Source organism: Molothrus aeneus, chromosome 21 (genome assembly GCF_037042795.1).
Source record: "Molothrus aeneus isolate 106 chromosome 21, BPBGC_Maene_1.0, whole genome shotgun sequence".
Classification (NCBI taxonomy): Eukaryota; Metazoa; Chordata; class Aves; order Passeriformes; family Icteridae; genus Molothrus; species Molothrus aeneus.
This window is the reverse complement of record NC_089666.1, coordinates 4,548,658-4,573,104: the sequence shown is the minus strand read 5'-3', so window position 1 is coordinate 4,573,104 and position 24,447 is coordinate 4,548,658. Positions and strand designations below refer to the sequence as shown.

At 67.7% G+C, this 24,447-nt stretch overlaps 3 protein-coding genes across 6 annotated transcripts; 1 reads left to right on the top strand and 2 right to left on the bottom strand.

The window, feature by feature from the left end:
- Window positions 1-1,278: 1,278 nt before the first annotated feature.
- Window positions 1,279-12,939, top strand: ESPN (espin). 3 transcript variants are annotated; one of them, XM_066564005.1, is made up of 15 exons: window positions 1,279-1,572; window positions 2,381-2,574; window positions 4,784-4,970; window positions 5,055-5,237; window positions 5,321-5,452; window positions 5,536-5,710; window positions 5,801-6,105; window positions 7,643-7,804; window positions 7,883-8,057; window positions 8,345-8,371; window positions 9,574-9,719; window positions 9,808-10,089; window positions 12,111-12,190; window positions 12,272-12,283; window positions 12,378-12,939. In XM_066564005.1, exons 1-15 carry the CDS (start codon window positions 1,279-1,281, stop codon window positions 12,523-12,525), a joined length of 2,502 nt encoding a protein of 833 aa, XP_066420102.1. In that variant the 3' UTR covers window positions 12,526-12,939. The 3 variants fall into 3 exon arrangements, with proteins under 3 accessions (XP_066420102.1, XP_066420103.1, XP_066420101.1); XM_066564006.1 differs by lacking the exon at window positions 8,345-8,371; XM_066564004.1 differs by lacking the exon at window positions 8,345-8,371 and having other exon boundaries at window positions 7,643-8,057.
- A 278-nt stretch (window positions 12,940-13,217) lies between these two features.
- TNFRSF25 (TNF receptor superfamily member 25) lies at window positions 13,218-15,233 on the bottom strand. The gene is made up of 6 exons (XM_066564094.1): window positions 14,951-15,233; window positions 14,738-14,848; window positions 14,510-14,662; window positions 14,336-14,420; window positions 14,192-14,250; window positions 13,218-14,107 (listed from the first exon to the last, which is right to left on the bottom strand). Exons 1-6 carry the CDS (start codon window positions 15,231-15,233, stop codon window positions 13,506-13,508), a joined length of 1,293 nt encoding a protein of 430 aa, XP_066420191.1. The 3' UTR covers window positions 13,218-13,505.
- A 2,028-nt stretch (window positions 15,234-17,261) lies between these two features.
- On the bottom strand, window positions 17,262-24,167 carry PLEKHG5 (pleckstrin homology and RhoGEF domain containing G5). Of its 2 annotated transcripts, XM_066563870.1 has the most exons (20): window positions 24,038-24,167; window positions 23,757-23,859; window positions 23,616-23,676; window positions 23,419-23,510; window positions 23,206-23,342; window positions 22,981-23,129; window positions 21,288-21,473; window positions 20,947-21,117; window positions 20,778-20,873; window positions 20,633-20,683; window positions 20,373-20,522; window positions 20,185-20,295; window positions 19,969-20,118; window positions 19,763-19,900; window positions 19,491-19,610; window positions 19,257-19,389; window positions 19,075-19,187; window positions 18,840-18,994; window positions 17,972-18,766; window positions 17,262-17,865 (listed from the first exon to the last, which is right to left on the bottom strand). In XM_066563870.1, the coding sequence occupies exons 1-20, from the start codon at window positions 24,078-24,080 to the stop codon at window positions 17,856-17,858; spliced, it is 2,964 nt and encodes a 987-aa protein (XP_066419967.1). In that variant the 5' UTR covers window positions 24,081-24,167; the 3' UTR covers window positions 17,262-17,855. The 2 variants fall into 2 exon arrangements, with proteins under 2 accessions (XP_066419967.1, XP_066419968.1); XM_066563871.1 differs by lacking the exons at window positions 22,981-23,129; window positions 23,206-23,342; window positions 23,419-23,510; ... (1 more) ...; window positions 23,757-23,859; window positions 24,038-24,167 and adding an exon at window positions 21,631-21,729.
- Window positions 24,168-24,447: the final 280 nt, after the last annotated feature.

The window sequence follows — 24,447 nt, the reverse complement described above, 5'->3', positions numbered from 1 at the left end:
CCCGCCGCGCCCGGACACGCCCCGGCCGCGCCGCACCATTGGCGGACAGCGCGCGGGGCGGAGCGCGGAGCCGGGCGGCTCCGGGGCTGCCCGCGGACTCGTGTGAGCCCACCGCGACTGGGGACCCCCCGCCAGCTCGGGGACTCGTGGGGAGCCAGCGGCTTAGGGTCGGCACGGGCAGCACCGTTCCCGGTGCGTTCCCGGGGCCGTCGGCTCTCCCCGGTTGTAACACAGTTCCCGTGGGCGCCCCGGGGTTTTGGGTCGGGTGCTGGCGACGGTCCCGAGCAGGCAGTGACAGCTCGCACGGCCCGGAGGGGGTTCAGGTCGCGCCCGGGGGACACGGGGTGCCGGGAGCCACGGCAGTCACGGCCTCACCGACCGAGAGCTCTCGGCTCCCGTTGTCGCGAGCGCGGCGGCGAGTCTCCGTAAGGGACCGGAGCTGTCACTTTGCACAGCTCGACGGAGGCAAAAGGGCGGCCGGAGCCGTGGTGCCTGCCGCTCAGCGCCCGGTGGGGACCTGGCGCTCCCGCTCTCCATGCCGCTACGGGCTTTATAAACCGCCGGCGGGGCAGGGCCGGGCAGGGAGGGCGGGGGACAGGCAGGGAAGGAGGCGGGCAGGGCGGCCTTGCCTTGTCCTCGGTGCTGATCGAGAAGCACCTCCGCTGTCCGCGGTCCTGACGGAGGGTCTCCCCGCCCGTCCTTCCACGCCGCCCGCTGCCTCGCCAGCGATTCATAAAACAACTTTTCAGTGGCGGCCGCGACCGGACCGCTGCAAGGCTGGGTGGATACCAAAGCGGACGGTGCCCGGCTGCCGGCACCCCGCGGCCGGTTGAGGCGGGACAGCCGTCCGCCCAGCGCCCCCCGTTCTGCCTGCTCTGCTGGGACCGGCAGCGCACGTCCAGGGTGACGGAGGAGCCCATCTTTACCGCGCCTCTTGCCTGGGCGGGCGGCGGGAGGGGACACCCGTGGGGCCCGGACAGGCAGCCGCGAACGGTCCGATTTGGGGTCCACCCGGACTTGCACCGGTGCCGGCCCTGGTGCCGTCCGCCGTTCGGCAAAGCGCGGCTGCCCCAGCAGGGGTCGGGGGGAGCGGTGCGGGGGTCCGGGGCAGCGGGCAATCGCCGCGCCGTCGGGCGGGGCGGGCGGAGGGGCGGCCCCGGGGGAGGGAGAGGAGGAGCCGGCGGGGCCGGGGGGCGGCGGGGCGGGAGCGCCGCACAGTGCCAAGCGGCGGCCGGGGCCGCCGGGGCCGGGGCCGCTGGGGCCGGGGCCGCCGCCGGGATGGCGCTGGAGCGGGCGCTGCAGGCGGCGCGACAGGGAGACGTGGAGGCGCTGCGGGGGCTGCGGGCGGCCGGGCTGCTGCGGCCGGGGCTGCGGGACGCCCTGGGCGCGTCCCCCGCGCACCACGCCGCCCGCGCCGGTCGCCTCGCCTGCCTCCGGTACCTGGCGGCCGAGGCCGCGCTCCGCGGGGACGCGCGGGCGCGAAACGGGGCCACGCCGGCCCACGACGCCGCCGCCACCGGCAACCTCGCCTGTCTCCAGTGGCTGCTCACGCAGGGGGGCTGCGGCGTGCAGGTGCGAGCGGGGGCGCGGGGGGCGGCGGAGGGTCCCTCGGTGGCGCGGGCGGCCGGGGAGGCGTTCCGCGGTCCCGTGTGGGTGTCTGTGGCCGCGGGGAGACGGCCACGCGTGGTGCTTCCAACCCTGCCGACAGCCAGCCGGGGTCCGTCCTAGCCGGCACGGGCAGGGCTCCGCCGTGCATAGAGGCCGGCATCCGACGGACCCGGAGAGTCCCCGGCATCCCGGAGCGGTTCAGCCGCGAGGGCAGCACATATTGCCCGGGGCTGCCGCCCCCTCCGGGGTTACACAACGGAGGGACCGCGGCGGTAAGCGGCTTGCCCCGGGGCCGGCCGAGAGTTAAAGACATGTGACGGCCGAAGGAAGAGGAGGCGGCGGGGTTGGGAGAGGAGATTAATCGGGAAGGAAGGGGTCAGCACGCATCGGCGACCTCCTGGCCAGGGGCCAGCGCTACCCGCGCCCCACCGAGCGCGGAGGGCGGACGGGCCGGCGGCACAGCGGGGCTCGGCGGCAAGTTCGCGGTTAGGGGCTCCGCGGCCGGTAGAACAAGGAGGGCATTGTGCTGCACTCACTGTGTGCGGACGCAGGCCCTTGACGGAGGCAGACACGCTGGTCCCACGGTCGCTCCAATGCTCTGTGCTCCTGCTCCAGCCCCGCTCCGTACGGACAGGAGCTCCACCCTGGCCGCCCCACCCGCCTGGCACCAGCTACGGGCTGGGGGATGCCCCACGGCTGCCTGCGGTCCCCAACCCCCTTGCCGGAAGGGCTTGGTGCCTGGCACTGACAGCCGTCCCACTTCCTCCTGCAGGACACAGACAACTCTGGTGCCACCATCCTACACCTGGCAGCCCGCTTCGGTCACCATGATGTGATCGACTGGCTCCTCCGCTTTGGAGGCAGCGACCCCACGGCAGCCACCAACACGGGAGCGCTGCCCGTCCACTACGCCGCAGTGAAAGGGGATTTCCCTTCCCTGCGACTCCTCTTGGGACACTGCCCCAGGTAACGGCCCCCACTGCTGGCAGCGAGAGAGGGTCTGCCGGAAGGTTGGCACCCACCAGCAGGAAAGGCTTAGTGGGAGAACGGGGTGCCTGCTGTGGCCCCAACCCTCCCTCCAGCCACTGGGCAAGGTGCCAGCACTGGGGACGAATGCTGCAGCCACCCTGATCCCCCAGCTCCAAGGGCAACGCGGCCGCGTTATCAGGCTGGGCAGGCAGCTGCACCTTCTTTATGGCCCAGAAAGAAAGGGAGAGGAGGAGAGGGGCGAGCGCTGGCAGAAATATTGTCACTGGCCGCTGAGTCGGCTCCTGGCGCGGGGCGATAACACAGCCGCCTTTGTCCGCCCGCTGTTATGTAAATGGATTAGGCTGACCGCCGAGGAGAGGCTGCTCCCCGCTCCGGAGACGACCTTTCCGCTTGCCCAGGTCCGTGGGCATTGCTGGGCACGGCAGCCTCTCCCACACGGCTCCGTCCCGGCAGCATCCCCGCTTTTCCTCCTGAGCGGTACCTGGGGCCAGGCTGGTCCCCGGGTTACGTGGCACAGCAGCCCACAGGGCCCGCGATGCCGGGCCTCGCCACGAGGCTGCAGCAGGCGATTAGGTGACCGCTAATCCGATTTCCTGTGGTGGGCAGAGGCCACTAGAAATAACCCACGGACCCAGCCAAAGCGGAGCCGGGGGGATGCGCTGTTGCTCCACATTGTCCCCGGAAGGCTCCAGGGTTGTGGATGAGAGGGATTGCACAGCTGTCCCACATCCAGGGAGTCCTGAGGCAGCGGGACGTGAACCAGCACTCGGCACCCCCTCTGTCTCTGGGTGCCACAACACCAGAGCCCTGCATCTTCTTCTCCCGGCCAGGCCACAGAGATCCCTGGATCCCATGGCACTCACTGGCCAGAGCTGTCCCAGCCCCAGTTCTTTATCTCCTTGCCCCAGGTGTGCCAGCTTAGCCCTGAGCACTTCTGGGATTAACCCCTGCAGCCCAAGCCCAGCCCCAAACCAGTCACTGCTTCTGCTCGACGCCCACTGTGTCAGCCCAGGTGTGGCACGGCGCTCGCATTGCCTTTCACGCCGCTTGCCGGGGTTGTTCCGCTGCTGTCACCGCCTTCCCCCTGAATTATTTAGGGCTGGCCCTGCTCCCAGCCCTGCGCCTGCCCGGAGGCTCCGTTACAGCTGCGAAATCCAATCCCGGGTGCCGCTGCGGGACGCTCCCAGCCCACCTTCGCATCGCCCGCGGCAGCCGGTGGCCCAGCATGGGGGCTCAGCCATCTGCCAAAGCAGTTTAGCGGTGGTGCCCAAGTGGCTTAACCCCTTCCCAATTACTGAGAAACGGGAATCAGGGACTGACCCTGTGCCCGTGCTCCCGCTGTCTCCTGCACCCCAGCCTGCAGCTGCCCCAAGCCCCATCCCCAGCTCGGGGAGCACCCAGGGCTGTGCCAGCCTGGCACTGCTGGGCCATGGGGCAGGCACTCGGTGGCACGGCACGCAAGGCACAGCGGGAGGGAGTGCTGGCCACAGCCCGTCTCACAGTTACAGGGATCAATTATTTAGGGCCTGCGATCGTTGCGATAACAGAGCAGAGTATTTATTGCTCTTCCTTTTTTAAATATTCAACAGGTTTTGGTTTTTTTTTTTTTATAGAGCACTTAATAAAACAGCTTCCTGTGGGGTCGGGAGGCAGGATGTGGGGTGTGGGATGCAGAATATGGGTCTGTGGGGTAAAAGATGCAGGATCCAGGATTTGGGTTGCGGAATTTGAAATATACAATTCAGGGTGAGAGACACAAGGATGCCAAGGCCTTTTGGGGGACACCAGCACCCAGCAGCTGGGCCGGGCAGCGCCTTGGTGCAGGTTGGCCTTTCCCCGCTGGCTCCACGGCCGGTGCTGTGTAAGCAGCTTACTTTAAAATACGACTAAATTGCAGTGTCCAAAAACAGCCGGAGGAAGGAGCTTAGCCTAAGCAGGCTGATTAACTTAGTGACCTCCCGCTGCAGCTGCAGCCACCGCAGCAGCACGGGGACCTATGGGAAGCCATGGGGTGGCCAGCTCCCGGCCCTGGCACTGCCCTGCCTGCCCACAGCTGTTTCCCCTGCACCTGCCCATGTTCCTCATGTCCCACAAGCCCCCATGTCCCTGTATCCTGCCCGCCCCTTGTCCCAGCCCTGGCAAGTAGCAGTGGCCACAGGTGACGGGCGCTGTGCCCCACTTGCAGTACGCTGAGTGCCCAGACCAAGACGGGGGCCACCCCGCTGTACCTCGCCTGCCAGGAAGGCCACCTGGAGATCATCCAGTACCTGGTGCAGGACTGTGGGGCTGACCCCCACGCGCGGGCTTACGACGGCATGACCCCACTGCACGCCGCTGCCCAGATGGGCCACAACACTGTCATCGTATGGCTGGTAAGCGTTGTCGGGGCATGGCACGGCGTGGTGGCACGGCGTGGTGGCACAGAGCCCCAGTGCTCAGCCCGCCTGCCCACACAGATGAGCTTCACGACGGTGAGCCTGTCGGAGCGGGATGCTGAAGGAGCCACAGCCATGCACTTTGCTGCCAGCCGTGGCCACGCCAAGGTGCTGAGCTGGCTGCTGCTGCACGGCGGGGAGATCACTGCTGATGGCTGGGGCGGCACGCCGCTGCACGATGCCGCCGAGAATGGCGAGCTGGAGGTGGGTGCTGGTGGCCAACAGGGTGTCAGGGCAAGGGGGGGGCCCTTCCTTCCAGCCCTGCCATGCACCCCCACTCTCCCCAGTGCTGCCAGATCCTGGTGGTGAACGGTGCCGACCTCAGCATCCGTGACCAGGATGGCTACACAGCAGCCGACCTCGCCGACTACAACGGCCACAGCCACTGTGCCCAGTACCTGCGCACCGTGGAGAACATGGTAGAGGGATGAGGGTGTGGGGAGCACACAGGGATCACCAGGGCCTCCCCACCCCTGCCCTGACCCCTCGGCTGTGCCAGCAGAGCGTGGAGCACCGCGTGCTGTCGCGAGACCCCTCTGCGGATGGGGAATGCCGACAGCCCGACTCGGGCATGTCATCACCCAACACCACGGCGTCGGTGCCCCAGGCGCGCTTCGAGGTGGGCTCCCCTGCCAGCACCCTCTCCAACTACGACTCCTGCCACTCCAGCCAGTCCAGCACCGGGGAGAAGAGGGGCGGCCCCCCAGGGGCCCCCGCCGCCCGTGAGTGCGGGGCCAGGGGGCGCGGGGCGGGGGGTGCGGGTCCAGCCCCCCCTGACCCCCTGCCCTGCGCAGGGGTGCCTGAGCCGGCGCTGGCGGACATGCAGGCGTACATGGACATGCTGGACCCTGAGATGCGGCCACGGGGCCGGGGCCCAGCAGGCGAGGGTCCCCCGCCGCCACCACCCCCTGCCTTCCCCCCACCGCCACCCCCACCCCCCAGCACCCGGCCACCCCCGCCACCCCCTGGCTACCCTGCACCTGCGCCCCCCGCTGCCCCCCACACCGCTGACATCTACGTGCGGGCCAAGAACAACCTGCGGCATGTGGAGAGCCAGGCGCTGCGCCGAGAGGTACGGCCCCATGCACCGTGTCCCCTGCACCATGCCCCAAACACAGCAAAAGGGACATACCACCCGGGAGGGACATGCCACAGGGCAGCCATCCATCTGAGTAGTTGTTGCCTGCACTGGGAGGGGACAGCCCCGGCTGGAGGCCACATGCCTGCAACCCTGGCATGCACTGGGGGGGATGGGGCTCAACCAGCAGCGAGGATGCAGCAAGCCGGGATCAGTGATGCTCTGGTGGCTTCATGGCACTGGGTGGGCCATGCACTGCTGCACTGGCTGGGGCACCCGGTAGCACCACGCCATGGCAGCCGCGCCCATGCGGCCCGGCGATACCACAGGCACCATGCCGAGCTGGGCGTGGGCAGCTGCGCAGGCGGTAACCCGAGCGGCCGGCTCCGGTGTCGCCCGCGCCACAGGTGTCGGGTGGCACAGCCAGCGCTGCCAGGAGCTGAGAGGGCTCAGCCAGGCGTGCACAGGTAAGAGGGGTGCAGCCCTCCATGGCGGGCTGGGGGGGCATAAGGATGCAGTAGGTTTGGGACCGTCCTGACCCCCTACCATGGCTCTCGCCACCTCACTGAGGACAGGATTCTGGGCATGGTCAGGACACTGGCAGAGCTCAACGCTCTGGGGGACAGGGCACATGGGATGGGGGGCTCAGCAGAGCAGTGTGAGCCAGGCACGTGGTGGGTTTGGGACCCCACAGTGCTCATTGTGCATGGCCTTGGCTCTTTAGTGCTTACTGGAGTAATGGGCTGCCTTGGGGAGGCGTGAGCATGTGGCAGAGCGGTGCCACAGTGGTGTGGGTGTCCCATGAAATGGGGCTCAGCGGCACAGACCCTTGTGCCAGACCGGGGCTGGGACTGCCGGAGTGGGAGCCAGGCTTGGCACAATTCCCATGGCAGCTGCAGTAGGAAGCACTGAGCTGACGTTTGTTGACTTAGCTGGGACCGGTGGCGGTGGCAGAGAGCAGCCGGGCTCACCGGGAAAAAGCCATGGGTGGAGGTGGCATCGGGGAAATGCAAATAGTGGGGCCCCAAGCAAGGGGAACAGGGCTATGCCACGATGGCACCTCAAACCCAGGCAGCAGGCACAGCCCCCTGCAGCGCAGCACTCGGCAGCACAACTCGCAAAGCCGCTGTGGAATGCGCCGGGGTGAGCTGAGGCTGCGCTGCTTGAGAGCCCTGTTCAGAGGGAGGTTTGGAAGCCGGCCCCAGCCCCGCGCGGGATAAGCTTCCTGTAATCCGCGGGGCTGGGGCTCGGCACTCCTGTTCCCAGGGGGTTATCCCGGGGGAGGCTTGGACAGGATCCTGGGCACAGGCTATGGGGTCACAGTGCCAGGCACTGTTGCCGCACGCTGCCAACATGGCACGCAGCCCCTGGTAGAGCCGTTTGCCGAACAGACCCCAGGGCATGCACCCGTTGTCCGTCCCAGCTCTGCATCTGCCCCACGGCAAATCGCTGGCACAGTCCTACTCCACTACAGCCGTGTGCCACGGTCACAGCCGGGCACGGCGGGGCTGAGGTGGGCTCCCCATTGCAGCTGGCATCGCGTGACAGCAGCCCCGAGGGCCTGCGCCGGGCCGACTCCAGCAGGCGGTCAAGGAATTTCGGCAAGCAGCCGAGCACCGGTGACTACTACAAGCACCTGGGGCACGTCGTGGCCGAGCAGCCAGGCCCCCAGCGAATGGCGCACACCGAGGAGGTGAGCCCTGCTCCGCGAGCCTGTGCGCAGCTCAGTGGCAAGGGCACCGAGCAACGCCTGCCCATGCTCCCTTTCCAGGCATCACCCATCTCGGCGGACACCATGAGCAATGGGGAGAGCAAGTCTGGTGCCGAGCTGCCGCCTCCACCGCCGCCCCCGCCACTGCCCGACACCGCCTGCCCGACGCCCCCACCGCCGCCCCCACTCGCCGAGACTCCCGCCGGCCCCCGCCGCTCCTCCTCCTCTACGGGAAGTAAGTGGCAGGGTGCCGGGTGGGCACGGGTAGCGATCCTGGGCACTGTCCCGTTGGCTGCACTGTGGCATTGACCTCCTTGGCTCGTCTCCTCCCGCGGCACTTGGGCCGCGCGGCTCCTGACAGCCTCTCTGTCCTTCTCTCCTCCGGTGTCGGCGCGGGGGCCCCCACGCCCGCTCGCCCCTGCCTGCTCTCACTGCTGGCCGCTTCTCTTCTCTCTTGTCTCGCGGTGGCCAAATCCTTCCTCTGCCGCGCGCCCCGCGCCGCCTCTCTGCTTCTCTCCCTAGGAGGAAAGGCGCTCAGGCAGATGAAGAGTAAGTACCGCGGCCCCACGCTCCTCCCTGCTCAGAGGGTGCCCTGGCGCGGGGCACAGCCGGACAGGCCCTGTGCCGCACCCACGGGGCATCGATGGCATCGATGGTGACAGCTGGGGGCTGCCACCTGCCCTCGGTGCTGCGCGTCGCCGGTGCCACGCGGGACGCCGAGCGCCGGTGCGGGGCTGCCGGAGGCGCCAGGGCAGGGCTGGCAGGGCCGGGCAGAGCCGGGCCCCGCACACAGAGGGCCTTTGTTCGCGCTCAGCCGGCCGGCGTGACCCCGCCACGTGAGCGCACCGGCCGCTCCCCCGCCGCTGACTGCAGCCCGCGGGCTTGGCCGCTGCTCGGCGCCCGCTTTATTAGCGCCGGCTCCCGGCACCGGGGGGTCTCAGCCGGCGCTGGATGGCAGCGCGAGCGTCCCGCTGGGCCCTCAGCACCCGCAGCCCTTTGGCTCCGGCGTGGCGCGGCCGAGCGGGGCGAGCTGCGGGCGCCGGCCGCGGGGAGGGGGCTCTGCCTTGGCACGGTACCATGGGCCTTTAGGGACTCACGCATGGCTGGCACGGACGGTGGGTGCTCGCGAGGCAGGCGGCATGGGCAGTGGGAAGAGCATCCTCGGGGTGCGGGTGCCACGCAGCCCTTTGGGCACTGGGCTGGCAGGGAGTCTGGCTCAGGCTGTCGGTGCATCGCTGCCGGGAGATGCCAGGGGAGTGTAGGAGCTGCCCTGCAGTGGCAGGGCTGCCACCGGACACGGAGCCGTCCCTCCAGAGGCTCTCTTCTGTTGCAACATAGAACCTCGGGGGCATGGAGTGGTATTCGGGGCTGGGGCCAGGCTGGGACCCTTGCAGCTGAGTGTTGGGGTGCTGGGGTGCTGCTGCAGCAGGGTGCCAGGACCCTGTAAACTGCTCTTGGGATGCTGGTCTTACAAATCTGTGGAGCTGGGGTGCCAGGCTGTTGAGTGCTGGGGGGTTGCTCCACAGGGGTCTGATGGACCCAGGAGTTTGGTGATGTGCTGTTCCTGTGGACTGCTGAGCTGGGTGTCTGGATGCTGCTTCAGGGGTGTTCCAGGGGCTCCTGGATGGCGTGGAGGGGAGCAGTCAGCCAGCCATCCCTCCACCCCCCTACCCTGCGAGCTGGTGGGGGATTCACAGGGGCAGGGAGATGGTGCTGGGAGGGTGCTTACTGCCCCTTCTGCCTCCCTTCAGGCACCAAGTCCTTCAACATGATGTCCCCCACCGGCGACAACTCGGAGCTGCTGGCCGAGATCAAAGCTGGGAAGAGCCTCAAGCCAACGCCACAGAGCAAAGGCTTCACCACTGTTTTCTCCGGCAGCGGCCAGGCAGGGGCCAACGTAGGTGGTGATGGGGGCCAGGGGAGCCGGTGGCGCGGCACGGCACGGCAAGGCAAGTGCCCACCGCCCTCCCTCCCTCCTTCCACAGGCAGAGTCGCCAGTGTCCTCCCCGTCACCCACCAGGACGCCCACCCCGCCGGCCACCCCCGAGGCTGCTGGGCCGCCACGCTGCCTGGCAGGGGGCTCTCCGGAGCCGGTGCTGAACGGGAGCTCACCGGTGCCGGCAGCAGGCGCTGGGGCAGCGGCGGAGGTGGAGGCGCTGGTGCCCAGCCAGGACGAGCACGGCCGGCCCATCCCCGAGTGGAAGCGGCAGGTGATGGTTCGCAAGCTGCAGCTCCGCATGCAGGAGGAAGAGGAGCAGCGGCGCAAGGTAGGGGGGGGTCCCTCGTGCTGCGGCGGCGAGCGCGGCGCGGGCACGGCCCAAGCAGCTCAGGACCTGGCGAAACGGCGTGCGTGGCATTGCCTCTGGCTCCTAATTGGGCTGGGGGACCACCCTACCTGCATGCAGGGGTGTCACACCCCGGGGATGCCACACACGGCGGCAGCGGCACGGGGGGCGTGCGGCATGGCCTCAAGAGCCCCTTTGCCCTCTCTCCCGCCGCAGCCTGGGAACCGCTCGCCGCCCCTGTGCCGGCGCGGGCCGCCTGCCCGCGGGGGCGTACCGGGACCCGCCGGGCAGCCGATGCGGGAGGAGGACATGCAGCACCTGGAGAGGCAGCTGGGGAGCCTGCGGGTGATGCACGAGGCGGGGCAGCCGCTTCCAGGGGGGCCGGAGGAGGAGCTGCTGCCACTCGTGCCGCTCTCCGCCCCCCCGGCACCCCGGCGCTTCGCCCTCGCCCACCAGGACGCGCCTGCCCGCGGCAGCCAGTCCCCCCCGCTGCCGAGGAGCGCGGCCGCACCGCCGGCCACCCTGAGGGGCCGGGAGGGCCCTGGGGCGGGGGGAGCAGGGGGCGGCCCCGGTGCCCAGCACGACGCCCGCAGCGAGATCCTGGGCTGCGGTGTGTCTGTCCGCAGCCTCAAGGCCAACTACGAGGGGCCAGGGGGACCCCCCGCGCCTTCCCCCAGGGTCACTAAGCGCAAGCGGGTGCAGCCCCCTGGTAGCACCCGCCGGCCCATCCTGGAGGAGGAATACGGGGATGGGGCGCTGCGGAGGAGCAGGCCAGCGCTGCCAGAGCCGAGCAGCCCACATGAACGCACCAAGGGGTGCAAGGAGCGCACAGTCTTCCTCTTCCTGGAGCACTGGAAGAAGCGGGCACTCTCGGCAGTGCCCGGGGAGGAGCGGCCACGGCGGCCGGGGAGGCGGCGACCAGCAGCGGGGCGGCTGCTTGCCCGCTGGAGGAGTGTTGCCCGCCGGGTCCCAGGGCGTCAGATCCGGCGGCTGAGCCGCACCACGGTGCTGTACTGGCCCCAACACTTCCTGCCCCACGTCGGCGGCTCGCCCATGCCCCACGACAGCCTCCCGCTAGACCTCTTCATGCTGGGCTACTTCCAGCTGCTGGAGATGCCCCTCAGCCCCGAGGAGCGGCGCTTCCGCCACCTCCTCTGCTACGAGATGTTTGACCGCCTGGGCAGCCACAGCTGGCACCGCGTCCGCCGTTTCCACCGCACCGTGCTGGAGCAGGTCGAGGCTGGCCACCGCCACTGGCTTGACGGCTTTGAGGACCTCGTGCAGGAGTTTTTTGGGGATGACCCCGTGGCAGTGGTAGAGAGCCTGGCAGAGGCCCCCACCATGGCCTCGGAAGGGCAGGGAGCAGCAGTACCAGTACCGGAGCTGGGAGAGTTCAGCGAGGAGGACGTCTGCCGCTTCATTGACCGCAGCTTCTCCTTCTGGAAGGAGAAGGAGGCAGAGATGTTCGACACTTGAGTCCAACGGGATGCTGCAGGCTGTGCCAGTGGTGTGGCATGGGGCAGCAGCAAGCTCAGGGGACAGCTGTGGGCTGGTGCCCGGGTGCGCTCGCCGGCCTCTGTGGCTCGTGGTGCAGCTGAGCTTGGCAGAAGCCTGGGCGCTGTTCTGCGGCCCCGGGCCGAGGTTGCCGTGTGTGCCGCTTGCCGTGGCTGTGTGTTGTGTGGGAGGCGCAGCGGCGGGGCTGCGCTCCCCTCTGGTGTGGCGTTTGCGGTGCCGGGGCAGTGTGGGCCCCCGCGTGTCGTGCAATAAAGCTGTGGTGCGCTGCAAGGGCTGGCCACGCCACGCGCTCCTTCCTCCTCCCGGCGCCGGCGGAAGGTGGGCACCGAGGGCCGCGTCTGAGAGCCGTGCGCCGGTGAACGCCACCGGTACCGTGCCACGGAGGGCGCTGCCAGAAGGATGTGGTGCCGCGCACCAGGATGATGCTGCGGCCCCACGGTGCCGGCAGTGAGGGCGGGCAGTGCCGGTAACTCGGCTGTCTGTTGCAGGAGAAGGAAGAGGAGGCGCGCCTGGCCAGCATGCCGGCCTGGAGGAGGGACATCCTGCGCAAGAAGCTGGAGGAAGAGAGGTGAGCCAGGGTCGGGGGATGCCGCAGCACCCGGTGACTCCCGCGGCTCTACTAACCCCACTGTTCCCTTTGCCTTCGCAGGGAGCAGAAACGGTGAGTGCAGCAAGCCCCTTCCCTGGGTGGGCGGGCACGGCGGCTTCCGCGGCTCTGGTGACCGCGGCGCCCTGTGCCCTCTGCTGCTAAGTAGGAAAGAGCAGGAGAAGCTGAAGCGAGAGGAGGAGGAGAAGGAGAAGGAGCAGTCGGAAAAGCTAAGGACTCTCGGGTACGATGAGACAAAGCTGGCGCCCTGGCAGCGACAGATCATCCTCAAGAAGGGGGACATAGCCAAGCACTAGCCACGCCACACCGCATCCTGGCTCTTCGCAGCAGGAGGAGACTGGCAGGTCCTCCCATGGACCGCGACATGCTTCGGCACCCTCCTCTTGCCGTGGATGGCCACATAGCCCAACCCAGAGAAGCCCCCCCCACCGCCCCAGGCACCCGTAGCCCCCCCTACCCCCACATCCCGCTGCCGCCAGCCCACCGCTACCCCGTGCTGCCCGTTGCAAAGCGAGCGTGGGACACGCGGCTCCTTGCTCCCCGCCCGGCTCGGCCGCTGCGGCCGGGCTCACCGCACGCCCCGCTGGCACCACTCGCCGTTGCAGAGCGCTCGCCCTCACTACTGCCCCTCCAGAGCCGCTCAAGGCCAGCTTCCGGCTCACCTCTGCCCAGACCGCCTGCCTTTCCAGCGATTAAAACGATAAACCCCGCCAGCAGTGCCCCGCGCCTTCCTGGGGCTCCCCACACCATCCCCCATCCACGCCATGCTCGCTGACAGCGGTGCCCCCTCACCAACATCGCCACAAGCACCCCAACACCCACACTGCCTGCATCTCTGCCAGCACCCACATTCTCTGTCACCTGTGGTTGCCACATCACCAGTGGCGGTCCTGGGGCCAGCAGTGCCCTGGTGCCCGGCTGACACAGCCTTGTGAAGAAGGGCCGGGGCTGGCGGATGGAGAACACACCACTTTATTGGGGAGGGGGAAGGAGCGCCCGGCAGGGGCAGCCTTGAGAACTATCCCATGGGTTTGGGTGGGCTCGGTGCCCGCTCGTCCCGCGAGGGGCTGGGCAGCCGATGTGCTGGGGCATGGGGTCCTCCCCGGCCCTGGGGGCAGGAGGACATAAATAGAGGGAACAGGCAGGTGGGAAGGGGACATAAAACTGACATAAAATGTCTACTCGGCATAAGTAACAATACTTAGGGGTATGGCTGGGTGCCCAGTGGGATGTGGAGGTGTCGGGACCTCCCTGTGCCAGGGTGCTGACGCTGGGGTCAGGGTCCCACGGGCAGACTCTGGCGCAGTGCCTCAGCACAGCCGGCCAGCTCCATGCGCTCCAGGGCAGCAAAGACGTGGTCCAGCGTGGCACTGGTCTGCTGGCACCAGCGCTTCAGCATCTCGTACTGCTGGTCACGGATGTGGACCACCTCCAGCTCTACCAGCTCGATCTCTGCCTCCCGCAGCTCCAGCATCCTCATGAACTCCTTCCAGCGCCGCACTGGCACCACATCGATGACGGCGTAGAGCTGGCTGCCCTGCAGCAAGGCACCACGGGGCTCCGGGGGGGCAGAGGGCTTTCCTTCCTCGCTGGGTGGCTCACGCAGCAAGGCCTCCTGTTTGAAGCTCTTCTTTGCTGTGCCAGTGCCACGCTCTGTCTCCTGTGGGAAGTATGGCTGGGTCCAGCACGGGTTGTGCCACCTCCAGGCACTGAACTGGCACAATGGTGTGGTTGCAGCCCCGGGCATTGAGGTGGAGGCCTGTGCCATGGGGTGGGGACCACCCCCATGCCGGAGCCTCTTCCTCTTGTGGTAGATGGCCAGGGCACCCAGGAAGAGAGGCCCGGTGAGTCCCAGCAGGATGTACTCCAGACCTGAGCCTGAAAGGAGGAGCAGGAGCATTGCCATCAGCTGGCCAGCACAGTGACTGCACACCACCAACCCTGGCCCCATTGTCCCCATACCTTTGTTGTTGCTGCCGCACGCTTGCTGGCATTCTTTGCCACATGTGTCCACGGTGCGCCTGCAAGGAGATGGGACCCATGGGTGCCGTGCTGTGCCATGCCACGGGCCCCACATGCATCCCTGGCAGGAGGGTCAATGCTTACATGTGACACGGCCGGCATTCATCACCCTCTCTGTAGAAGTCAGGCTTGCAGCTGCTGTCACAAAGGGCATCCTGCACCTCTGAGCCTGGGGAGAGGGTGGGAATGAGGCAGGGTGGCACAGCCAGAGGTGGCACAGCTGGCAGGTTGTGCCATGGGGCAGCTGGCAGCACTCACAGGGTCGCTGGATGAGGCGTCCGGTGCAGGTCTGGCACTTCTGGCAAGAGAATTCGGTGCACGGCGGGTCAAGGCAGACACGGAATCGGCCGGGCTCACAGCCACAGGCAATGTTGCTGGTGGCCGAGCAGTTGCTCAGCACACTCTGGAAAGCTGCAGAAAGCAGGCAGTGAGCAGCTGGGCACGGCACTGCAGAGCACAGCACGGTGTGGTGTGGTGCCAGCTCACCGTGTTGGTCACACTCGTAGCAGGCCTGGCACTCGCTGAAGGTGTTGGGCTGGGTGCGGAAGGTGCCGGCAGGACAGGGGTCGCACACGCAGGCGTCTTTCAGGAATGTCCCTGCAGGGACAGTGGGGTGACAGGGAGCACGGCCGCCTGGAACAAGGCACCTGCTGTGCCACGGTGTGCTGTGCCATGCCACACGGACGGGGCAGCGCTCACCTGCGGGACACTGAGGGCAGCACTGACGAACAGTCTCCACCCAGTGCGTGCCGTCAGGGCACTGGCGTCTGTCCGTGTGTCTCCTCAGGCGGAGGAGTGGCTGCACCAGGACCCGCTGCCTTTGCAGCACGTCGCGGTCCCGCCACCCTGGGGGCTGCGATTCGCTGGCTGCCAGCCACAGCGCTGCCAAGGTCACCTGCAAGCAGGGAGAGAGCAGGGCTGCAGGCAGACGGGTTGGTCCAGCAGCCTCGCACCCGTGGGGACAGCCCTCACACCAGCTCATGCTGGGCTACCAGAGCCAGAGCCGTACCTGCAGCTGTGTGGACAGCGGTGCCTGCGCAAAGCTGAGCGGCTGAAGCCGCGGCCCTCCGCCCCAAAGCCGCGTGGGTGTGCTGCCCCGGGGCTGGGAATGCCCCGCGGCAGCCCCTGTGCTCTGCTTTCTCCGCAGTACACGAGCAAGCAACTTCCTGCTGGCACTGTGGGGGCCACTGTGCCACAGCCTGTGCCCATGGGGCTGCCAAGGTGCCCCCGTGTGCTCTGCAAATGGTGCTTCCATGCTGGCTGGGGAGCGGCACCGAGATGCTCGATAGCCTGTGCCAGCAGGACCCTGCCATGTCCCCAGGGATGGGGACCAGTAAGTCAGGCACACGGACTGCTGGTGGTGCCAGAGATCGCTGGCTTAGGGAGGCGTCGGTAGCCGGGCGCGTAGGGGTTAACGCTGCCAGCTTTGACTTTCCTGGGGTTTATCTCCCTCACAGAGGAGGTGATTTCCTCCCCGAAAGGAAGCCGTGCCTGGCTCAGCTCTCCCCGATGCTATCGCTCCCCGTTACGCGCGTCCCAAAGTAGGTCACTGCTCCCCCGCGGGGTGCCAGGTGCTGTCCGCAGGGCAGCCCTGCTCCCCTGGAAGCCCCGGTGGGTGCAGCGAGCGGTGCCCACGCTGACACCCCTTCCACAGGCCGGGCCGGGGGCTCAGAGGGCCGTGGCACTGACAGTGTGGGCAGGGAGCCAGGGGATTCCTCGCTGGGGGCTGGATTTCCCAGCCGTGATGGCCCCGATTACGGCAGTTGAATCATTTTCTACTAAACCCGCCGCCACCGGCAGACTGGAAACCGCGCTGGGCCGCCCCGCTCGCAGAGCGCTGCCGGCAGATCCGGGCGGGTGCCTCAGTCCCGGCTGGCAGCGGCACATCTGAGTCACCGCTGAGGCACGACCGTCCCCAGCGGGGCCCTGCCCGCGCACCCCGCCCGCAGACGGGCACTGCCCGTGCCCAGCGCGGGGAGAAGGTGCCCGGTGGGCACGGGGCTGGCTCCGCGCTGCGGAGCGCCACCGCCGCTGGGGCCGTGCCGCCGCCTCTGCCCCCCGTAACGCAGCCGCCGCTGTCGGTGCCGGGGTTGGCACCCGAGCCCCGAGGGCAGCTGCCCGCGGTCCGTGGGCACAGCCACTCCCCAGGCACTGCCCTGTCTGCAGCCCCAGGACTGACCCCACCCTTCCCACGGCCGCATCCGCTCTGTGGCCGGGATCTTCACGGCCGGTGGCCCCCGCCGCGGTCACGCCACACCGCGAATGTTTTGGTGCAGCAGAGCCCAGCCCCGGCTGTTAGCCAGCGGTGTAAGCGGTTTTGGCGAGCTTGGCACTGGAGTTAATCCATCTTCCTCCCTCCCTCCTCCAGACCCGTTACGGCCACAGCCGTGGGACACCCCACAATTGGTGCCAGCGCTCCATGGGACCCCCCAGGCCACCGCACTCACCCAAGCCACCCCAGGGCAGCAACACTTCATCCTTGTGGCCGATGCGGCTGGGTCATGCCGGGGCGCTGAGGGGAGCGGGCCGCAGGTGCAGGGGGGTGTCGGGGCAGCTCAGTGCCCGGGCAGGGTGCCCCGGCACCCCACGGCTGCCGTCAGCAGCACGCGACGCGTGGTGAGTGAGCGCCAGCCCTCCCCAGACAGGCTTTTACACCCAACCGCAGCAGGAGGAAATGCTTTTTTGGAAATGAGTCCAGGGGGTATGAAACCACATGACGGGAGCGCTGGGCGCGGGAGGGACCTGCAGTGCCTCGCTGCAGACCCGGCCGCCGCCCTCCCTCACCCGTTAGCGGGGGTGGCGGGGGTGGCAGGGCACGCAGGCTACGTGGGGAGCAGTGCATCCCCGTCCCAGGGCTCCATCCCCACCCCGAGCTCCAGAACGGGAGGCTGGAACTGGTCCCATCCCCTTTTGGTGTGTCCCGGAGGGGCCTCTCTCAGCCACGCTGCACCCACCCAGGTGATGCCCAGCCTTGGGTGCTGCTGAAGCCAAAGGAAAGGAGAGACAGACATGAGCGTGCACCAGCTGGTTTTATTGCTCAGCTGGGACGTGGAGTGCAGCTTAGCATGGGGGGGCAGCCGGGGCTCTGGCCACCGCGCGTGTCCCACCGTGTCTCCCGCACTCCAGTCCCAGGTGCTGCCATCCACTGCCAGCCCACAGGGCAAACCTGCCCCAGCCCTGCACTATCCTCTCCTGCCACCAGCCCCAGCCTCCTCCCTGCACTGTCCACAGCACCGTGCCACCGGCACCACGTCCCTCTCAGCACCTTCCCCACTCACCGCTGCCGACGTCGTCATCCCTTCCTCGCCTGCAAGAGTTGACCCACAGTCTCCCACAGCCCCCCACAGCCCCAGGGCCCCCTGCCCGACAACTCTCATGTCTGTAGACAAGGGGTTCAGCACAAGCCACGTGCCATGTCCAGCCCTGCACCACCATGGCCAGGACATGTCCTCGCCAAGGGGACTGGTCTGCATCCCCATCCATGTCCCCACCAGCGTGGCCTCCCAGTGCCTGCTCTGCCCGGCCCCGGCTTTACGCTACGGTTAGAAGCAGGAGAAGCTCCTTGGTACATCCGTGCATCTGTCCTTTTCCATGCCAGCGGCTCTCAGACCTCCCTGCAAGACACAGAGTGGGGAGAGAGGCCTTCAGCAATGGGACTCGGTCCCTGGGAAGCCCCTGGAAGGGCTGGGGCACACCCAGGAGCAGACAGCCTGTGCTTACGAGGCCGTCAGCGTGGAGTTGAGCAGCAGCGTGGTCCGGATCCGGTACAGCTGCGCCAGAGTCAGCTTGCGGTGCTGCGCCGCCTGCGGGTCCGAGAGGGTCCGGCGGGCAGGGGGCTGGGGGTCGCGCCTGAGCCCCCCTGGGAGGGATGCTGGGCTCTCCGCTGGCTCCTCTGGCTCTGAGAGCTCTGATGTGGAGCTGCCGCTGCTGCCGGGGGCAGCCTGAGGTGCGGGCTCTTGGCTAGTCCGGGGGGAACCAGCACAGATGTCAGAGAGGCTGCGGCTTTGGCTCAGGGGGCCTGGGGAAGTGGGGGACAGGAGCTGAGGCAAGCTGGTCTCCGACTTGGACTTGAGCACCCTGGCCGGGCAAGGCAGGAGCTGCACGGGCGTCCGGCGGCGCAGCCGGGGCGAGCCCGGCCGTGTGGCAGGAGGGGCCAGGGAGGGCTCCTGCCCCTCCTCGGCCGTCCCCTCGGGCTGCTGGCCAAAGTCCCGCAGGGAGGCAGGTGAGAGCGTGCCATAGGCGCTGTCGATGGAGGACGAGCGGCAGCCGCTGCCTGGGGAGGCCACGCCGTGGGGCAGGGGAACAGGCAGGGCACCTGCAGGCAGCTCCTGAGTGGGGGTATCGGTGGAGGTGGGGGTCTCCACAGAGGTGCCAGTGCCGATGGAGGTGCTGGTGCTAACAGAGGAGCCATCCGAGGTTGAGCTGAAGGGTCCTGCGTCCCAGTCTGGGGAGGAGAGCTCGTCGCCACCCTCTGCTGCCACCATGGCAAGCGTCTCGGTGGAGCCGTCGGATGGGCTGTGGAGGCAAGAAGGTGAGGAGGGGCCTGTGCCAGGCTGGGGGTGTGCAGGTCCCCCCTCCTGTTCCCTACCACTGCTGTGAGTCCGGGCTGGCGCTGCTGTGGTGTAGGATGGTAGGTGAACTGGCAGCTGAAGTGCCACTCTCACCATCATCCTCCTCATCCTCCTCGTCCTCCTCCTCCTGCTCCTCCATGCGCCGGCGCTGCCGCAGCCTCTGCAGCAGGTTCTGGGATGGGGGGGTTGTCAGTGAGGAATGGGGTGTGCACAGGGAACCCACGTGTCCCCCACCCACCCGTGTGCCCTCACCTGGGCATTGCGCACTGCCTCGACCCAGCTGCGGCACAGCTGCCCACTGCTCTGGAAGGTGTAGGCGGCCACGGCACTGCCCAGCTCGTTCAGGTAGATGAGGAGGAAGGAGCCTGTGGGCAGGGGCTGTCAGCAGTGTCCAGGGACCTCCCTGTAGCCCCCCTTATGCCCAGTGCTCTCACCTGGGTCTCTGAGCTCCCGGCAAACAACTCTGTCCACCAGCAAGGGCTGCCGGATCACCTTGGTGCGCTCAGCCTTCTTGAAGGGCTTGGTGATGAGGAAGAGGTCGGTGAAGAGGAAGCAGTAGACGTCCATCTGAGGATGAGAGTGGAGCCACGGGCACCAGTCAGTGCAGTGAGTGAGGGTGGGAGGGCAGGGGCCGGAGCTGAGCCCTCCCTGTCCCCTGCAGTCCTCACCTTGCTGTCTTTACCTTCCCGCATCCTCAGGCTGCCCTCGAGGAGGAGCTGCCGGGTGTCCTCCGGGGAGGTGCCGGGGATGGGGGCTGTCAGGTCCAGCCTCAGGAACTCCTTAAGCAGCTGCCAGAAACCCCCAGAGTCGGCATGGGGTGCATGGGGTAACATGACATGGGTGGCATAGCATGAAGTGACACAGGGTGGCACAGCAGTGTGGCAGAGGGTGGCATTGAGTGGCATGGCATGAGATGGCAGCTCCACCATGTCCAGCCTACCTTGTCCACCTCGTCTGTGCTGCCCTCCACCACCTCATAGGCATCAATCCGGCTGAGGATGGCATCCAGGCGCTGCCGCTCCTGCCGCTGGCGCATCCGCGAGTTGACGTCGTTGATGAAGCGTTCCACGGAGCTGATCTGTGCCAGGAGAGGTGGTGGGTTTGAGGGGCCACCAACCCTGCTGCCCCCCACCTCTGATCCCTTACCATAGTGGTGATGGCATCACGGGCGCGTGGGTCATCCGTCTTCTTCAGGATAGACTTGAGGAGCAGCGGGTACTTGGTGAGGCGCTGGTGAGGTTTCACCAGCATGTCGCTCAGCTTCAGGCGGCTGCACTGCTCCTGCTTCTCAGCCCACTGTGGCACCCAGGCATTAGCACCAGCCCCAGCCCTGCCCCAGCCCCAGTCCCAGCCTCCCCTTACCGTCACATAGGTGCGGAAGAGCTCGCTGTCCCGCAGCAGGGTCCGCATGTACTCCATGCAGCCCTCCTCCTCCATGCAATACCGCACATAGGGCTTGAAGAGGGACCCGAACTGGGGGACACGAGGCGGTCACCATGCAGCACACGGCATGGCGTGGCTGCCTGCTGTGGCATGGCATCCCCACTCACCATCTTGAAGCCATCGAGGAAGTCAATGGGGTCCAGCAGTGCCCCAGTCCGCCGTGCCTTGGCCAGCACTGAGGCCATGACGCTGCGCCACAGCTTGCAGTGCAGCCGGATGATCTCCCCGATGTTGCTGAAGAGCCGCTCGGCATCCACCTGTGGGGGTGAGGTGGGCAGCGCTGGGGAATGGCACCTCCACCCTGCAGCATGGCGAGGCTGAGGACCCATCCCTGAACACCCTGTCCCCTGTAGCCCCCTCCACTCACCTCACAGAGCAGCCCTGACTCCTGCAGGTTCACCAGGCAGGAGAGAAAGAGCTGTGGGGAGGGAATGGAGAGGCAGTGAGCTGCAGCCACAGCCCCCAGCCACAGCCCCCAGCCCCAGCACAGTGCAGTAGCTGCCAACACTCACATCAGTGATGACTTTGAGGTTCCGGATGTAGGTGGCCTCTGTGTGCAGCAGCTCCCAGATGGCTTCCTGCTGGTGGCACTGCCGGCGCGACAGGACCTGCCAGGCTGAGCGTCAGCGCTGTGCCAGGGCCTGGGCACAGCCCCTGAGGCTCCCCAGGCACTGTCCCTACCTCTGTGCCCTGGATGATCTGCTGCCAGCTGTCCTCCAGAGTCAGCCCAGCCTCGTCCCCATCCTCCTCCCAGGAGTCGCGGTCAAAGCGGAGCTGGGGCGGCAGCTTGGGCAGCCCGAAGGTGCTGTAGGCGTGCAGCCTGTTCACCAGCTGCTCCAGCTTCTCAGTCTCCTGGACAAAAGCAGGGGACAAAGCTGGGCGGGGGCCACTGGGCATGTCCCACGGACCACCTCACCCTGCCTGTGGAACGAGGGTCTTGAGCCACAGGGGGACCCATCCCAGGTGCCCAGCATAGCCACAGGCAGTCCCCACACCCCTCCCCGTGCCTGCATCCCACCTACCCGCCCGAAGGAGCCCGTGCTAGTCCCGGAGCCAAAGAAGCCGCTGAAGCGGCTGGCAGCGCGGTTCTTCCAGGTGTCAGTGCCATTGGTGGGCAGAGAGCTGCTGCTGTGCAGGGCTGGCTCGGGGCTGGGGATGCTGCTGTCCCCCAGGAACTCTGTTATGTTCTTCCTTCGCCGTCCTGGAGCCTGCAGTGAGGACAGCCAGTGTCCCCAGGGTCAGTACCCAGCGCTGCGGCCAGGATGGGGACAGCGGCCTGGCTGACCTGAGCACCGTGGGACAGACGGACACCCCGGGCAGTGGGGTCCCCCGGCCAAGCTCCCCTGCCCGCACTGACCTGCCTACCTGCATCCCGGGGGTGCAGGGCCCCGGGGATGGAGGACCCCGGGTGCTGCCTGGCCAAGCCCGGCCGGCCATGGACAAGCGGGCCCAGCAGCGGGGGGGGCTCAGGGCATCCCGAGGGTCGCAGCCCCCGGCCGGGCCGTCCGTCCAGCCGCACTCCCGGCTCGGACCGCAGAGCCGGGGCCGGGCAGGCTGTGGCCGAGCTCCTCCGAAACAAAAGGAGGTGGGGCCAGCGCCGAAAACTTAATTTCCCTCCTCGGCAGATAAGCTACCAGAGCTGAACAATTCACCGGCGGAGATCAAAGCCCCCCGGCTGGTCGCAGGAGCTGGGTCACGGCCAAGCGGCTCCCGCCGCCCCGGGCAGCGCTGCAGCGGCTGCTCCCTGCGTGTCCCTGGGCTGCGCTGGGATGCGGCCGCTGCCATCTCCTCACCGGGGCAGGGTCGGGGCTCCCTGCCGGCCACCAAGCCCTGGGAAGCGGCATGCTGCTGCCACCGCCGCCAGCACGGCCCCACACCCCGCCACGTCCGCAGAGCCAGGCGGCAAGAGCTGCTCCGGGCACCTTTGCCATTACTCACTGCGCTGCCGCTTCTCCAGACGCCCCGGCTGTCACCAGCCCCATCGCCTCGGGGCCACTTGGGACCCGCCTGCCCCCAGGAAGGGAGTCGGGACCGAGACCTCCATAGAGGTGCCTGGTTGCCCTCTCGCCCCCTGGCCCTGCTAGAGCCTTGCCGGTCCTGCAGCCAGGCGTCATAGTGCTGGACACGGGTGGCCACTAGCCCCGGCCAGGCAGCCAGGTTGCCGCCCTCAGGGCCTGCTGGCACAGCACCGAGCACCGTGTCCCCCTGGCGGGACCCTGCAGAGTTTCCCTTCAGGCCTGGCACCCTGCTCCCATGGGAGCAGCACCCAGTCCACGCCTTATCTGGGGCCAGGGTCCACGGGGCAGGACAGAGCTGCTGTGCTCAGCAGCTGCCAGCAGCAGAGAGGAGGGCCGGTGGCCAGGGCGAGTCCTGGGGCCAGGGTGAGTCCCAGGGCCGGGTGGCACCGAGCAGCAGCAAACACTGGGGCCCCCAAGGCTCCTGTTTGCCTTTGCTTTGGTGCCAGCCTGTACCTGGCCCAGCCAAAGGGCTGGTGCTGCTGCTTGAGCTGCTAGACTGCCATGGTGGAGCCAGAACAGCACAGCACAGCCAGCATGGCACAGCCAGGAGAAAAAGTGGGTCTTGGGGACTCGAGGGGGATCTTCAACCCACACTATACATGGCCCATCTTTACCAGAAAGAATGGCTATGGGGGATCACACATTCTGTCATCCCATCCCCAATTCCTCCCTCCCCAGAGCTAGCACTGGCACTCACCAGGCTCTCAGCGCCCTCCCGGCGTCCTGGCAGCGGCTCCAGCGCTGGCCCAAGGAATGCAGCACTGCTGGCAGGGTGCAGGATGGGCAGGCTGGCTGACCTGGCATCTCGCACTGCCTGCTCCACCTTCAGCTCATCCCCGGGCTTGGCTGTGGGAGCATCAGGTTGTCAGTGTCCCCTGGGAACTCTGGAGCAGCCAGGCCTCCCTCGGGGCCCCCTCAGCACCTTTCACCCTCAGGTAGTGTCCCCCGAAGCGAAACGCCTCGAACTGCAGTGACAGCGGCGTGTGCGACTGGTCCAGGTAGATGTCCACCTTGCCCAGCTCAATTGCCTTCCTCTCAAAGACTGGCAGCAGCACTTCCCTGCAGGACACGAGCCCTACATTTGTCTTTGCATCTCTCCCCACATTGTCCCTTGTCCCGTCCCCAGCAGACTCACCCCAGCGACTTCTTTTTCACAGCTGGCACGATCTCTGCCTCGATGTCGATGCTGAGGTCAAACTTCAAGGTGAAGCACTCCTTGCTGGGGTCCTGGGGGCAGGGGGCAGCTGCTTGCCCAGGGGTCCCTCCCTCCCTCCCACCAGGGCCATCCTGCTGCCCTGCCGAGTGCCCCAGGGAGAGGAGCCGGTGCCTTACGTCCGTGTGCCTGCGCCAAGCCTTCTTCTTGGGCAGCTTCAGCGCTGAGCTCTTGCGCTCCCTGCGGGCACAGGGAGGGCAGGGTGACAGGGATGCCGCGGGCTGGGGCGGCACACGGGCTGTGCAGGGCTAGGGGCTCACCCTCTGCTCTCTGCCGGACCCTCCTCCTCCTCCTCCACATCAGAGGGAGGGCTGGTGCGCGGGGGGCACGAACGTGTGGACATGTTGCGGGCCAGGATGGAGCCTGCAAAGGGGCATCGAGCTGGGCTGTGACAGCTCGCCCAGCCCCGTGCTGCCTCCCGCTGCATCCCACTCCCATCCCCGAGCTGCACCAGCCCCAAATGCACTCCATCAGTCCCGTCCCATCCCTGCTCCGCCGCAGAGCCGCGGGGGCAGCGGTGCCACAGCTGGCTCGGGCTCACCTTGCGGGGACAGGTCGAAGCGGATGTGGCCATCGAAGTGCATGGCGCCATGGAGGCGGCCATCGCAGAGCTCACACAGGCTGAGGGGGCCGCTGCGGCTCAGCTGCCGGCACTCGGCGTGGTGGCATTCCTGCGGGGACACCAGCCCGTCAGGCAGGGCCTGCCCGGGGCCGCAGCTGTGGCGCGTTCACAGGAGGGATGGGCAGCACCACGGGCAGCAGGGTCCCCTCCGCCAGCCCCAACTGCAGCTGGCACATTGTTCACAGGGAATGCTGAAGCCAGAGCGGGCACGGGGAAAGCAGCATGACCAGGACATGGCCGTGTGGCAGTGGGTGCTGTAAGTGGGTGATGACACGGGGGGTTCTGTCCCACAGAGCCCCTCCCTGCTCCACCGCAATGAGCAGAGACCC

Coding starts and splice junctions, on each gene's coding strand:
- ESPN (XM_066564004.1), top strand. CDS start 1,279: ATGGCGCTGGAGCGGGCGCTGCAGGCGGCGCGACAGGGAGACGTGGAG. Junction 2,575..4,783: donor CTCTTGGGACACTGCCCCAG/GTAACGGCCCCC, acceptor CCCCACTTGCAG/TACGCTGAGTGCCCAGACCA. Junction 8,058..9,573: donor CTCCTCCTCCTCTACGGGAA/GTAAGTGGCAGG, acceptor GCCTCCCTTCAG/GCACCAAGTCCTTCAACATG.
- TNFRSF25 (XM_066564094.1), bottom strand. CDS start 15,233: ATGAGCTGGTGTGAGGGCTGTCCCCACGGGTGCGAGGCTGCTGGACCA. Junction 14,849..14,950: donor CTGCCCTCAGTGTCCCGCAG/GTGAGCGCTGCC, acceptor CTGTCCCTGCAG/GGACATTCCTGAAAGACGCC. Junction 14,108..14,191: donor GTGCGGCAGCAACAACAAAG/GTATGGGGACAA, acceptor TCCTCCTTTCAG/GCTCAGGTCTGGAGTACATC.
- PLEKHG5 (XM_066563870.1), bottom strand. CDS start 24,080: ATGCACTTCGATGGCCACATCCGCTTCGACCTGTCCCCGCAAG. Junction 23,860..24,037: donor CTTCGACCTGTCCCCGCAAG/GTGAGCCCGAGC, acceptor GCCCCTTTGCAG/GCTCCATCCTGGCCCGCAAC. Junction 23,677..23,756: donor GGTCCGGCAGAGAGCAGAGG/GTGAGCCCCTAG, acceptor CTGTGCCCGCAG/GGAGCGCAAGAGCTCAGCGC.